The sequence below is a fragment of the Diabrotica undecimpunctata genome, chromosome 6 (genome assembly GCF_040954645.1).
Source record: "Diabrotica undecimpunctata isolate CICGRU chromosome 6, icDiaUnde3, whole genome shotgun sequence".
NCBI lineage: Eukaryota > Metazoa > Arthropoda > Insecta > Coleoptera > Chrysomelidae > Diabrotica > Diabrotica undecimpunctata.
Window position 1 is genome coordinate 51,609,720 of NC_092808.1, and position 16,664 is coordinate 51,626,383.

At 31.2% G+C, this 16,664-nt stretch overlaps 1 protein-coding gene across 1 annotated transcript in view; it reads right to left on the minus strand.

The window, feature by feature from the left end:
- The window catches only part of CAH1 (carbonic anhydrase 1), a 210,019-nt gene extending 198,276 nt beyond the window's left edge, over positions 1-11,743 (minus strand). Inside the window, exon 1 of the mRNA XM_072534696.1 lies at positions 11,629-11,743. Within this exon, the coding sequence (XP_072390797.1) occupies positions 11,629-11,642 (14 nt within the window). The 5' untranslated portion in view covers positions 11,643-11,743. The remainder of the gene's footprint in view (positions 1-11,628) is intronic.
- Positions 11,744-16,664: the final 4,921 nt, after the last annotated feature.

The following is a 16,664-nucleotide window of genomic DNA, read 5'->3' on the forward strand; positions in this document are numbered from 1 at the left end:
GTGTTGAGGCTACAGATGCCAATGGTATGCACTCTTGTAGCTTATGCCGATGATCTCGCACTGGTTGCGAAGGCCAGTCAGAAAACAGACATGGGTAATGCGGCTAACACAGCCCTGCGTCGCATTAGTAGGTGGATCAGAGAGAACGATCTACAGCTAGCGCCTCAGAAAACTGAGGTGTTAGTTCACAAGGGGACCCGGGAAAAATCCTCTGGCTGTCGGAAGGACTAATGTTCGGAGTACACATCCAAAAGACAGTAGAAAAGGCGAACCGAAATCTGGAGGCGTTGATACGGCTGATGCCAAACATTGGAGGGCCAGGTAGCACCAAAAGAAAGGTGCTAAATGGAGTTTTCCAGTCGGTGGTAACCTACACTGGCCCCGTGTGGTGTAGCGTACTAAGCACTGCGAAATACGCTAGGCTGATGGAGACTTCGCAAAGGCGAATGCTTCTCAGGGTATCTCGCGCATATAGGACAGTTACAAATGAGGCTCTATATGTCATTGGAGCGGTGATACCGATCGTTTTGTTGTGTAAAGAGCGAGCGAGGATGTATGCGAGGAGAATGGATGTAAATATAGATGAGAATGAGAGAGAAAGAACGACAGTAGAGTGGCAGAGAGAATGGGCGAATGATAGTGGAAAGGCAAGGTGGATGAAGGAGCTTATTCCCGATCTGAGACCGTGGTGAGAATGTAAGTTTAGGAAACTAGACTAACCCTGATGCAGTTTCTGACCGAGCATGGTAGTTTTGGCACCTTCACAAATAGAATAGGCAAATCTGCCTCGGCAGACTGTACTGTTGAGTGGGGTACCGGACGCTCCGGCCCACATTTCTAACTGCCAGAGATGGGCAAATAAGAGGGGAGATTTCGAGAGGCGAATGGGTCTCGGGCTGGATGAAAGAAACATTGTAAACATAATGTTGGTTGGGAGGAGAGAAAGAATGGAGAGAAGTACACTGTCTGATTTCTGGGGCGATAAAGAACAAGGAGCAGAAGGACAGAGGAGGAAATTGAGCCAGGGATCTGGAAATTTATGGTTAATATTATTTATTACTTTATGGCCTAACGTCTGAAACATTTTCTGATTTACGGTAATAGGTATGGTTATTTATAAATTTTTAGTTTTATTATTTTAGTTGTTTATTAAGTGGAAAGACCACCTCTCTGGAACGGTGGTTAAGGTTTTAGCCGGAACTACCATGGGGTCTTCTGGCCTAGTATCTTACTCGGCCGAAAGATGCCAGGGTGTCTTGTTCCGTGACGTAGATGTCCAAAAAAAGGCTCTTACTGGAATCTGGCAATACTGCAATTATAAAAAAAGGTCAAAGTCGCAAATATGATAACTGCTAGTATATAAATATTATAACATTAGAAAGAATCCTAGTCCCGAGCTACTCAATTGTACGCATGTGTAGAGTTCTATAGCTGTTTTTTTTTCAGAGGCCTCATTAGCGAAATATATTATAATCTAAGCGTTATTTCGTAGTGAAAACATTTACCAACATATTTCGTAATATTTAGAACGTTTATTTATTTAAACGTGCAAATATATTTATTAGACTAACTCATTACATTTTAATTTCAGTTATACTATACATAGTTCGCCTCTTTCTTTGAAGTGTTTCTAGAATTGACGTCAAAACAGCAGTAAACACCTTTTGCGAATATGCGAATCGCCTAGTAATTTCGATCAGGGGCGTAGCAAGGGTTGGCATAACAATAGACTGTTTTCACACGCAATAACATGCTGTGATACGATATACGCATTTTCTAGGAGGGGTAAAACGACAGCTTTTAAATTGTTTGATAAACAAGATTTAGTTCATGGTGCTGAAATTTTTAAAAATAGTGTCTACTCCAGAAGATATAATCACGAACGGAGTTCGCTTTCTTCTTTCGATCTATGACGATCCAAAAAAAAAGTTACCTGCATTGATAAGTTGCGATACGTTTGCTTTGTAAAAAATACTATCAAAAAGCGATTGCAATTAGCTTATCTTATCAGTACCAATTTTGGGATATACTATCAAGTCCAACTGTGGTTTGGTAATCAACTAGATCCAAAATACTGGCGTTGGAAGATAATCGACCCAATTCAAAACACATTTGAACCAATCCAGAGTTTACATTCGCCTGCACCGATTTCTGGAGATTTTTGTCTCATGTAGTTATTGTTTTCATCGGTCAGAAAATTTACAATTAGTTCTCAAACCATATAAATTTTTCCTTTGCTAGGTATCAATATATTGGTAATCTACAATTTATCTAGCCATATGTTTTTAATCAACAATTAATCCTCTAGTAATTAAAACTCCATACAAAACCAATAAAATCTTTTCCAAGTCCAGATGTTATTTTTCAACATAGGGCCTTAGTATCCTCTCTTAAGGTTATAGTAAATGAGTCTACAACCTACTACACATTATATACACCTAGAGTAATATTCTAATATCCCACTCTAAAAAGGTACAGCACATTACCATTTTATTACCCATACATCGAATAATATATATATATATATATATATATATATATATATATATATATATATATATATCATCATCATCATCATCATGTGCAGCTTTATCAACCGTTTCCAATTACGGTGCAGCCTCCCTTATTTCAATGTTATTTTATGTTCTTATTATTATTCGACGATGTCTTAGTTATACTTTGTTCTAATAATTATTGGGGATATATATATATATATATATCCCCAATAAATTACAACTCAGTACAACTAATTCAGTACGTTTTATATCTTGCAAACCGTATAATAAACAATTTAAACCCTCCCCTTCCTTTTTTCTTCAATGACAGTTAGGCAAAATCATACACGTTTATGCCATTTAAGTTTCAGGTACCAAATGTTTATTTTTTAAGACCTATAGGGCCCTAATAATTTTCCAACCTCACATTATCTTTTAGATAGGTGTATTGATGTCTGCCTAATTTACTCAAATAATTTTTAAGTGATCCCATTATTATCTCTGTATCTTTCAGTACATTACATGTTAACACTTCATGAAAACTTTCTTGAGTAAGCATTTATATATGTTACAAATTCATACATAACATATTTCATCTCTCACTCCTAATTAATTATATTTTATCCTATTTGTTTAACACTTTATTGGCTAGTGCAAGTTACAATGACAGTGTTGTTCATACATCATTTAAATTTTACAACAAATATGTATTAATTAACAAAGTTTACAGCATTTAAAGGGTTTTAATCCTCATATTTAGTGGATTCCGTCATGTATACTTGCTAAATGTTCAACCACATGTTTTTCAACCTTGGTCAAAATTTCATATTTATGTTTGCTTTAATTAAATTGTAACACTTATTTTAGGTAACTGCACTGATTATGAACTTATTAGTACGACCACGTTCTGTGAAGGAACCCTAAAAGGCAATTTTAGAATAAATATACCTTTTATAAAGGATTTTTTAAATATAAAGTTTTATCTTTGTAAGTTTTATCAAAAATATTTTTATTGTGCATATTATTTTAAAACATTTTTTGTTTTTTTACGGAAAGAAATTCCATAAATGTCAAATAATCTCGTTAATATTGAGATTTGAACTACCTAATCAAAGCTATCGCCAACAAAAGTTTTGAATAAATTATTAATATTTGCCAAATCTGCCTGCCCGCTACATTATTAATATAAAATATAAACATTTTATATGTCGCTGACATGAAAAACTAAATTGTGGGTTTCACCCTGACAAAATAATCGGCGTGTCTATTGAAATGTATTTGCTTTTCTCCTTTGTTCATAGAATCGATTATTGATTGTGAATTTCCAAAGTAATGAAGAAAGAGTTACATTATTTCAAAAATATGCAATATAAGATAATATCTGAAACAATTGTTTTTTGGTGATAAGTATCATGTTTGATACCATAAAGATGATTAATTAAGTTAAATAATGAGTAATAATGAGTAATTTTTATTTATAATTCAGTAAGTAATAGAACCGGAATATAATATAAAACAAAATTTGTTAAAAATCCGTTTTATTTGTGACATCATGGTGTTCTAACGTGTTGTGATGTAAATATTGAAAAATTTTAAACAGATTGAAGTAAGACATATATACAATAAATAATATATGTATATGTACATAGAGGGTATATATATATATATATATATATATATATATATATATATATATATATATATATATATATTCAAAAAAAGGTAACACTGTCTCTAGGATACGTAAAAAATTGTAAGTGTAGTTTGCTTAGAAAAAAAATTTTGTAGCGCCATCCGTTTTCAAGATAAAGGGCGTTAAAAAAAAAGAAATGTTACACATTTTTTACGATTTTGCCGAAACTTCTGGCAACATTGTATGAAATTATATACGAATATGATTTGGAAACTAATATATCCCATGAGTTTGTTTTTATATATGACTTTCATAGGGCACTAGTTACAAGGTTCGTACCAAGTATCAATTAACATAACTTATTTAAGGATAAAATTTTGATAGACTGATGATGACCTTATTAGTCCGGAAACGTTCTGTTATGTAAACCGAAAGGGCAGTTTTTGAATAAATATACCTTTTGTACAGGATTTTTTAAATAAAAGTTTTTATTTTAATAAGTTTAAAAAAAATTACTCTACATTGTAAAATTTTTTTTATAATTATAATTTAAATTATTTCTAATCCCTTTACCCCTGTGGATGACACGCCGATGGTCGTATTCACAAATGGGTTGTTAAATGTTATTGGGAGACCACCCCAAAATACGGAATAGCCGACTTATTAAAAACGACGGTTTAGGTAATCCTCGGTTAATTCCTTCCGGCTCCAAGGCCGGGTTTCTTTATGATAAAGTTGTTAAATATCGTCGGAGCACATAGAAATGTTTTTCTCTAATAACCTAATGCAAGGGATTTTATATTTCATCACGTTCCTAGTTAGAAGGGTACCGTTAGTTTCGGTGATCATTAGAATCTTTTTACCCGCTTAGAAATCCATCTAGGCTGGCCTATCATTTTTGGGGGGGGAGATACCCTCACTTTTTTTGGGTAGTTTGGTAAAATTTTAGAGGAACCAATTCACTTCCCGGTGGGCATTCGTTGAGTAAAGGAGCTTTGCTCATTATCACCTTTGTGTCACTTTATCCGTGCATTTCTTTCTAAGTGTGTATACACTTGTATATTTGAGTTTTTTGGATCTAATATCATATTAGATTAAATATTGGTATAGAGTACCTTTAATTTTAGTTTAACTTCAGTGCTTGATACAAGTAAAGTATTATAGTAAATTAAATTAACTTCAGTGAAATAGTGCAGCAGTCATCAGGAATTACTGTAAGTTACCATAATCTTAGTATCTCCACTTATCTGGGCGAATAATATGGTATTCTATCATATTTTTTTTCAATCATCTGGGCGAATCTAAGTTCATCCATGTCTTCACCTGTAGTTGAAAGTAACTACCGATTTTTATATTCAATATTTTCTTACGAACTTTCCTACAGCTACTACAAAATTTCAATAAACATAATTACGAACATTTAGTTTTCAATCATTAAATAACAGTGCGAGATAGAATATCAACTTAACCAAGTGCGGTTTGGTTAAATTTTTATTTAGCGAATCTTTTTGTATTCTAGTGAATTTAGATTTGATTAATTTTTGTTATTTGCTATAATTGTTATGCATTTTTAACCCAGTGTCTCGAGATATGCCATTAAACAGCAAAGAAAGACCTGCTTTAATCAACCTTGGTTAAATTTTTTCTTACTCAGTATCAGGCTCTCTTCGCTGATAATTGAACCTGTGCATTATTATATTGTTGTATTTGTAAAGGTACTTATTATTCATATTACTGCTTATTTTTATGTGTACTCCACCATTTCATAGTTGATGGTGTATTTTTATTACTTGTATGTACATTTAGCTACCGTCATCATTGTGTTGTTGAATATATTGTTTTTGTTTTATGTATGTATTTTATTTGTCGACTCCTAACAATGTTTCCTGATATAACAATAACTCTGAATATTTGCTTTTTACCTTTAAATATTACTATACCTTTGACCAGTAGAAAGATCAGGCCGATTAATTTTCGTAGGTAAGTAAATGGACGGAGTCCACCTATTATATTTATTATTTGTTTATGTAGAGTGTTGACCAAAGTTATTTAATAATTAACTGTTAATAGCTTTTCTTGGGTTTGGTCTCTGAACCTAAATATCTTTCCTTATCTCCTTTCTTATTTAAGGTTTCTTAATTTTACTCCTTAAATCCCAAAAAATTAAGTGGCGCCTTCTTCCCTATCTTATCTTATCTTTGGTAATTTTACCCATCTATCTTTTTGTTTATTTCTGTATCTTTTCCAATATCTCTTATCCTATCTTTACTTATTTCGTCCGTTGGACCCATTCCCGGTTCCAAAACTAGTTTCGAACCCACGACTCGCTCTCCACCAACCATCTGGTTGCGGTCCGCAGTCTCTCCATTGGTGACCTTTCCAGCACCATCCAAAAAAGGTTTCCGAGGTTACAACATATTATTTTGAAAAATTTATGTTCTTTTTTATGAAAAGAAACCCCATAAAACGTCAAATAATCCCTTTAATATAAAAATTTCATAAATAATAAACATCATATTAAAAAATAAACATCATAAAAAGGTACTGTTGGTAAAACTCGATGCTATGTACCGTTTTCGAAATATTTTGATTTGAAAATTGTGAAATAATAACTGATGCTGATATACCTATAGTAATAATATAGTAATAATAGGTATATCTCGATTTTCTCTAAGTTTGCCATGGAAAACTGACATTTATTGATTGTTATGACGATAAGTCATAATTATATTTTTGAAACCTTGTTATTTGTAAAATTAGATATTGTTATCAAAATATTCTTAAATGTTGAATATAGTGACATGATATTAACCTTAGGCGAGTGTTCAGGAAACTCTAGTGGCTTTTACGCGTTCAATTTTTAATCTTTCAAAATATGTATACTTGGTTAGAATCTCAAATCGTATAATTTCACCTTCTAGGTTCAAAACTTTCGTGTATCCTCTGTGGAAGAGGTAAAGAAAACTTAAGTGCTTGTTTTTACTTGTGATGAACATTTTTTATCCGGTTTGCTAAGAAAGAAATCGTCTTTTACATCGACCTAAAGAATTTTAGCTTTTATGTTACGATTTTTATACTTAAGTCGAAAAGGTTAGAACCATTGGCTTCGATAAAATTGGAAGGCTCGTTGATTATTCTTGTCAGATTTACACAGGAAAAGTATCTTGAAAAACATTTTCAGTGAAACTCGTTCCCGAAACCATTTCGTAAGTTTTGAGTATTTTTAGAGTATAATACTTAGTGCATAAGAGTAGCTGGTCGTCTTTCTTATCTTCCCCTTTGTATGAAGCAAAACGTCATTTTTTGTTACCAAAAAAATATCGCTTTTCTACTCTCCTAGTTCGACATTATGATGAGCAGTATTTACTGTTGTGCTGGATTTAAGAGTACTGTATATATATATATATATATATATATATATATATATATATATATATATATATATATATATATATATATATATATATATATATACGGCGAATTAAACAAGCAATTAAAGATACAACTAGGATTGGAATTACCGGCATGTGTGTGTATGGTCCGAATCTTTAGGCGCATCTATTTAAGTCTGGTGTCTTTTAACGACCCCCTCGCACCCTATTTCGAAAATCCAGTTTTTTGACCGATGCTATAGGAAGGGTCAAATAGGAAGGAGAAATGTATCGATTAATTTGCACAACCATATTTGAATTTAAACATTCTCCCCTCTTTAAAGGTTATTAAGTCTTTAAAGGCAAAATTAATAATAAATGCGATATAAAATCTTATATATTCAAGACTTAAATCAAAATTAAAATTAAAATAGGCGTTTACAGAGCGAATTCCGCGTTCAGAACTACCGTCGAAATGTGGAGCAGCAGTAGGAGCAAACGAAAATAATATTCTCTTTATCGAGAATAGTCTCCACAAAACTACTTAATTGCCGATAAGCGCTATGAAAGTTAGTACCATTCTCACAAAATACTTGAGATACTGGACCTCTCCGAGCGATAAAACGTTGTAAAGCGGCCAAAAAATCTTCCGCGTTTAAACCACTATCCAATTCGAGATTTAAAGCCTTTGTGGCGCAACATACAAATAGACACAAATATTGCATTATAGTTTTAACTCCCCTATAGCGCGACATAGTTATCGAAAACGGCCCACCATAATCTAACCCACAAATCGAAAAAGGTTTAATGGCACCGAGATGAACTTTAAGCAGATTACCCATAGGGGGTTTTAAGGTTTTGGGAAATTTTTTTCAACATCTAATACATTTAGATAATATTGAATGAATGGCTTGTTTAGAAGACAGTATCCAAAACCTTTGACCGACCAAAAAGTAAATATATATATATATATATATATATATATATATATATATATATATATATATATATATATATATATATATATATATATGTTTTAAAAATGTTTTAATCTAATAAATGTTTCTCCGAAAATTTTTATAATTTTGAAACCATTTTTTTAATACAAAAATAATTGAATTTTTAAATAAGTTAAAATAGCAACCAATTACAAATAAGCCTCAATGTCATAAATGCCAACATAAAATTTTTAATTTTGACAATTATATTGCCAAAAGTAAAATTTCGTTTAAACATTCTTTTTTGTTTAGTAACAAAATTTACTTTTGGCAATATAATTGTCAAAAACAAAAATTTTATGTTGGCATTTATGACATTGAGGCTTATTTGTAATTGGTTGCTATTTTAACTTATTTAAAAAATTCAATTATTTTTGTATTAAAAAAATGTTTTCAAAATTATAAAAATTTTCGGAGAAACATTTATTAGATTAAAACATTTTTATATTAAATATTTTGAAGATGTATTAGCAGTAATTTTTACTTACTAAACTAATTTTTATTTGGTAAGTTAACAAAAATTGTTTTTTCTTTTTAGATCAACCTTGTAAGATATTTTGTCTTTTTTAGCTCTTGATAATAATTGTAAACACAATTGAAAGCTCGAGATTAAAAAAATAGTTAACCAATAGCCCTTTTATTGACTCCAACCCAACAGTTATATATTTGTTCCAAACGAGTCACAAGTACTTCTTTTTTCTTATATATATATATATATATATATATATATATATATATATATATATATATATATATATATATATATATATATCTGGGTCAAACTACAAAACAACAAAGAAAACCAAACAGCAGAGATAAAAAGACGAGTTAGACTGGCATGGGCGGCATTTGGCAAACTAAGCTACATTCTTAAAAACAAAACATATCCATAGGATCTTAAGACCAAAGTGTACAATCAATGCGTACTCCCATTTCTCATTTTATGGTTCCCAAACGTTGACATTTACAAAAGCAAACATGGACAAAATCATAAAAATCCATAGAGCAATGGAAAGAGAAATGTTGCACATAAGACTAATGGATAAAAAAGAAACGAGTGGATAAGAGAGGAAGCAAAAGTGAGGGATGTTAGACAAGAAGTTGCAAAATTAAAATGGAGATTTGCCTGACACAATATAAGACAAAGAAGAATGGAAAAAGATTGGGGAGGCTTATGTCCAAAGATGGACCGAAGAAGGCTAATTAGATAGATATATAGACAAACGGAGACAGTGATTCCAGTAGTAGCTGTGACATAGACAGTGATTAGTAAGTAAAGCATCTTATGGTCTCTTGAACTTTAAAACAGTTTAGTTTTTATATACTTAAACTGATGATGAAACAAAGCTTTCCTAAAAAAAGCTTAGCACTTGCGGAGTACCGGCAGAAGTGAATACTTCTTATAGAGTCTTTTATGTCTGTTTATTACTGGATTGTTAATATTTTTATAATAACACTACACATTTAAGTTCTTTACAATTTAAAAAATCTTAATTTTTTTCTTTAATGATTATTGTAATTTTCAAAATTTGTAATATAGAATTTATTCTATATTACAAATCTATATATAATATAGAATTTATTCATCAATACATTTTCATTATTATCTCGTATTTATGCTTAATTGCTTGAATGGAATAATAAAAGGGTGTATTGACTAATTTTCATTAAAAACTTTCCATTTGTAAATACTTATCTATAAACGACTGTAAAATTTCTAAAATAAACCTTTGTTTATTTAAACTAGTTTTATTTAATTTTATATAATTTTATTTAATTTTTATAATTATTTATAATTTTTAATTTTTATTTATTTTCTTATTATTTATAATTTTATTTAATTTTGTTTATATTACTTAATTGTATTTAATTTTATTTATTTTGCTTAATATTATTTAATATTATACAATTTTGTTTAATTTTGCATAATTTTATTTAATTTTTTATAATTTATATTTAATGTATTATTTATAATTTTATTTAATTGTATTTAATTTTATTTTATTTAAAGCTGAAGAAAAGAAGATTGATTAACATTTGAAAATCTAGTTGTATCAAAACATTTCAAAGTCAATAAGTAATGGAAAATTATTTATTAATATAAGATTATTAGTTAATTATTGTTGGCTATTTTTAATTTTTTTATTTATTTACATTGAATATTAATTTTTGTGTTGAATCATCCACTTCAGCAATAATTATGTGATACATATTTGCTTTAAACAGAATTCAGGAATATTTTGTGATTTGGCAACAATTTCAACTTAGATCTCTGACGTAGATAATGACGTCTACTGGGATTTATGCTATTTCAACTGTATGTTTCTTTATTCGGTATATCTGTTTTCCGTCTATTCGCTTAATATAAACATTAAAAATGTAATTATACAACCGTTCAATTGATACAATGCATGCTATTTATTCTATGACTAAAACCACTCATATGAAAATATCTATTGGAATCAAAATAATTGAGCATTGTTTAATTCCAATATATACGGAAAACATAAAATACTTAATTATAGTTCCCATAAAATAAAGTAGTTAATATAAAAATGCAAAGTAGTTTCGGAGCCACCTTGAAATATCTGAAAAGTAATGAATTTATTGTTACCTAATTTTTGTTTAAGTTGCAGTTAAACCATAATATCTTAACATCAAAATTGTGCAATCTGCTTCCACACAAAATCAATTTTGTGTGAAACTACCTACTAAATAGTAAATGGACAATAATTCTGTAGGGTAAAGTGTCTTATTAATAAATAAATAGCACAGTAAAATAGCACATTATTAGCCAAATATACAAAAATTAAAAACTACAGTGTGAATCTTTTTGAGTTTCTGGCGAAACTACCGTAACAGCAATGAGCGTAAACATAAATATTTACACCGGCAATAAAAATCGATGAGAGTGTAAGTTTTGTTGATGTTGCGCCGAGAATGACTTTCCAAGTAGTTTTTAGCAGCCGCCCTTGTAAATACTTACGTAGCGTGACCGATATTATATCGACAAATTCTTTGTGCGACTATGTTAGACACATGTTTAGGATCAAAACAAACCAACAAGTTAAATTTTTTGTATATTATAGCAAGAAAATTGCGATTAATCATATTATAAATATCAACATTACCGAATTCGCCTCATTTTTGCGTCACTTTATTACAATGTTTACTAAAACGTTCACAATCACTGGCAGAAACTTGATAACTTTCGGTTCCCAGTCTGCAATACATGGGTTCTTGCCGATTGCCGATGACAACACAAACGAATCGGATGGATGGATGATGAACTACAAAAAATCCCACGTTTTCTACTACACTGTGTATCATGTACCGTTACGCAGTGTTGTCGGTTGGTAAATATTTTACATAAATTAGGGAGTATAAGGTGATCGATCAGTATAGGAGTTGATTATTGATAAAATAGTATTAGTTTACTGTATACCTATTACAACATTCTGTGTTTCTTAATATTAAATTGGGTTTTTGAACATTAAACCGCACTGAAAGCTATTAATAGAATATTTTTTGTGGGTTAAAATAAGATTTCATTATCAAAAATGTGGTTTTAGCGGACAAAAGATTCACAAACAATAATGCATAAACAGTTTATAAATACATATTATTATATTGGTAATATTGTATTGGTAGTTTGAATGTATTAATAATAAAAAGAAAACAATACGTCGATTAAAAAAATTGACACAAAAAAAATTGGATGAAAAAAATAGACACAAAAAAAATTGGATGAAAAATATAAGAATTAAAAAAGACCACTTTTCTGTGCATTCTGATAGCAGTTAGCATCGAAACGCTGCTTTTTAACTTGGAAATTCTACTAAGTGCTTCGAGATGTAGCTGCTGCTATCACCTCAAGAAAGAGAAACAGATATCACTGTGCAATGAGGTTGAAAAACCATAAAAATTCGCTCTACGCCTGGTCTAGTAAAGGATTGAGAGCTTAATGAAGGTACGGTACCCCAGAGGGGGACATCTCAAGGTGATTTGCAAAGTCATTCGGGAGTTTATCACTGAGCTTTGTAGTAGAATGAATTAAAGGCGGTGTTTTTTCTTCTTGGGTTCGTAGACTCTGAGTGTTGACTCTCTCGTTTGTAGTTTATATAGTATCGTCTTAAATTTATGTGACGGAAAATCTTCATTGGCGGATTGATAAAAGGTTGTCACTCCATCTTTTGCGCGATAGTCCAATACTTCTTCTGCCGATTGGTGATTTATCTGTTGCTATTTTGACTACACGGGTCTCCTCCATTCTGCTTATGTGGTTATTCCAATGTTTTTTTTTATTTAGTGTTAATTCGTTTATACACTGTATGTTACATTTTCTTCTAATGTCTTCACTCCTTCGTCGATCTCTCAGCGTATTTTGTGTAATTCTTGACTTCATCTCAGTGTTAATGTGTCGGTTTCGCCATACAGTGTTATTAGGCATCCTGTAGTAGAAGTTCTTAGATTAATGATTTTTATTCGAACATTGGTCTACGTCTTATAACTAGATCGATACGAAGCATTATTTAGAGTTTGATAAAGGCTATCTTTAGGTTTATCACTACTCACTGATGTTGAAGGTGGATATTACATATATCGAGAAACGTCTGAAAGTATGGAACACCTAACACATATTTAGTAAATCCTATCTCAGGATTAGAAGGGTAAGGGCAAGTCTCTAGTGCACCAAAATTGGAGCTACTCAGCTCCAAGGGTAAATGGACCGGCCCTAGAGAATTTTCTCCAGAATTGGAGGTTGTAGCGATGGACCTTCTCACCATTAGACGAAAAAATTTTATTACTTTATTCCTTTATTCAACAAATCCTAGAGAAAAAACGCCGGACGGCTCTAACGGAAAATAACCCATCCTAGGGAAAAGGTTAATAAGTTTTGAAAGTTATTCGAATTAATCTTAAATGAGCTGTTTAAAGAAATTAAGAGAGATAATAGTTTTCACAGAAAAACAATAAAGGGAAAGGGACATACTAGTTTAACCCCTACTAGGCTACTACTAGTCAAGTGGCTATGACGAATATGTCCGCAAGAATAATAACGCTTTTGTATGTTCAAGACGATTATATTCGCGTTGAACTATTTTTGTAAGCCATGGATGGATATACCGACTATGTACACCAGCGAGGTTTGTACATTAAAATAAGAGACTATGCTACAGAATAAGGGTATTTCTAAGAAATTCACCGTTAGAGCCGGTCCATAGGTGAGTGGTAAAACGAGCCACTAGTCCGCATAGCCAGAGTTAAATTAATTTTTTTTAAAAGAAGCATATGCTATCTGATTTTTAGAGTAAAATATGTCAAGTTCTAGTGACAGTATTCGCAAGAACAAATTCTATGAATCTGATGAAAATTCAGATCTCGATTATGATACCGAATCTGAAGAAGACAGCGAGTAGGAAGGTAGCGACGATAGTGATAATAATCTTGAGAACAATTTTGATATGCCATGAGATTCGTATAGTACTTCACGTCCAGTTTTTTTAGTTACTACAAACAGTGGCGTACAAGTTGAAGATCTGGCAGGTACGAAAGTTATATTGCTTATATTCGAATATTTTTTTGACGATAATTTGAACGAGTTAATTAAAAAAGAAGCTAACGATTATGCGATAAGGTATATCCTAAAAAATGCTGAAAATTTGAGGCCTAATTCCAGAGCAAGAAAATGGAAACAAACAAATAGAAATGACATAAGAACACTAATAAGGTTGATCATCTTACAAGGCGTTAAACCTCAATACAAACTGTATTTTTCTCTCCGTGAAAGTATGTATTGAAACTCCATTTTTCCTAAATATTATGATTAACCGCTAGGGCGTAACCTGTGAAGAAAAATTTGAAAACCAGTTTTTTGTGAAATATGCCTAATTATATCAAGTGTTAAATAAGTAAACCAGAAAGAGACCTAAATTCCCCAAAAAGTTGTTCAAGTACTTTTTTTTTATTTTTTCAAATAAAGGGTGGGGGAGAGTGGGAAAGTATTTGTGGATAAATACCTATAACTTTGGTTTGGATCAACAGATTTTAACGAAATTAGTATCATAAAAAATAGTGTGGATAATTTAATTTACATCTACTATAAAACATCTGCATTTAGTTTTAATTGTCATGGGTAGAGGGTACTTTCGAATAGAAAAAATTCAAATTTGTTTTTCTTAAAAATGTTTAATGCAAACACCTATTTATTGTAAATTATAATGGAACTGGATTAAATTCGTAACAAAATGGCGTAAACCGCATGTTGATAGCTTTTGTCGAACTCGAGATATGAATAAAAACGCATAAACATAAGTAAGTAAGTATTGACTCACCCTTTATTACAACTTAAAATTAAATATATGAAAGATCATACAAATATCTCAAATTGTTTTCCATCGTTGTACACACAAAGATGTAATCTTTCGCGCTTAGACATAACAGCTGCTTCAATCTCAGCTGTTGATATACTATATATTGCGTTTATAATGCGCTGTTTCATGTCGTCTCGCGTGGTTGGTCGAGTTTGGTTCACTAAGTCCTTCAATCTTCCCCATAGATAAAAGTTCAGACATGTTAAGTCTGGAGATCTAGCTGTCCATGAAAATATACTTCCCCTTCCAATCCATTTATTTGGATAACTTGCATACAAATAATCTCGAACTCGTCTGGAAAAGTGCGCAGGACACCCGTTATGTTGTAATATTATATCTCTTCTTGTTTGTAAGGAAATATCTGCCAATAAAACAGACAACTAATTTTCCAGAAAATCCAAATATGTTTCGTCATTTAAAGTTCTATCAGGACAAAGAGATATGGACCTACGATCTTTCCATCAACTATACCACACCAAACATTAAGACTCCATCTACCTTGAACCTGCACCTCATGTATCCAGTGCGGATTTTCTTCAGCCCAATAATGCATATTATGCAGATTAACACCACCCGCACTATTAAACGTAGCCTCGACTGTCCACAAAATCTTTGACATGATATGCGGTTGTTCTTCTAGCGGACCTAACATCCAATTGCAGTAATCCAGCCTTGCATCAAAATCTCTATCATGTAAAGCTTGGTAGAGAACTACATCAACAAGATTTTCTTTCTTACTACAGAAAAAGAAACCACTATATTTACTAAAACTCAAAAAATCTTGAAAAATCCACTGTTGTTTCACAAGATAAATCGTGCATAAGTATTTTTAAGAAACGGATAAAAGGATAAAAGCGCCGTGTTGCCATTTTTATCGGAACATTAAAATAACAGTTCAATCTAAAGTTTAAAGGGAATTCCAAGTTTCTGACCTAAACGTTCACTTTATAATATGAAAAACCAACCTGTGATGTTTTAAAATCCTTAGAACAGTAATTTTGGGTATGTTTAATTCTATAGAGATTTGCCGACTACTTGTATGTGGATTATATTGAATTAAAGCAAGAACATTGATTGAATTATCTTCGGTCATACCTCTACTACGTCGTTTAAAACAAGGACAATGAAAACTACCTGTTTATCTTAATCTTCTTGCCTTTCATTCAAATACTTCTTTGCCATAATAACTCCTGTCAGAATGTCTTACAGAATATATACGTGAGGCAATAGCGGCATTTTGGTGACATTCGAAATAAACTGCTATCTTATCATACAATTCTGCATTTGATATACTCATCACGAATTATTAGTACTGATAATTAATTACTAATATTACCAATATTAATATCTATTGAAAAAAGTGCAATCTTTAATTCGAATGATAATATAACACTTCTTAACAATGTTTTGACTGCTGTCAATAAATAAACAATATGAACTCCCCGTCAAATTCATTGTCGTAGCCTACTTAGTTTCGAAAAAACTATTTTTAATTATATGAAATAACAATGGTCAAAATAGGTATCAACATTAAGATTCTTCTGCTATAAAAAAATTTGAAAGTACCTACTGACTTATTTTTTAATTTAATTTATAATACAGGCTGAGTCAATACTATACTTACTTATGTTTATGCGTTTTTATTCATATCTCGAGTTCGACAGAAGCTATTAACATGCGGTTTGCGCCATTTTGTTACGAATTTAATCCAGTTCCATTATAATTTACAATAAATAGGTGTTTCCATTAAATATTTGTGAAGAAAAACAAATTTTAGTTTTTTCTATTCGAAA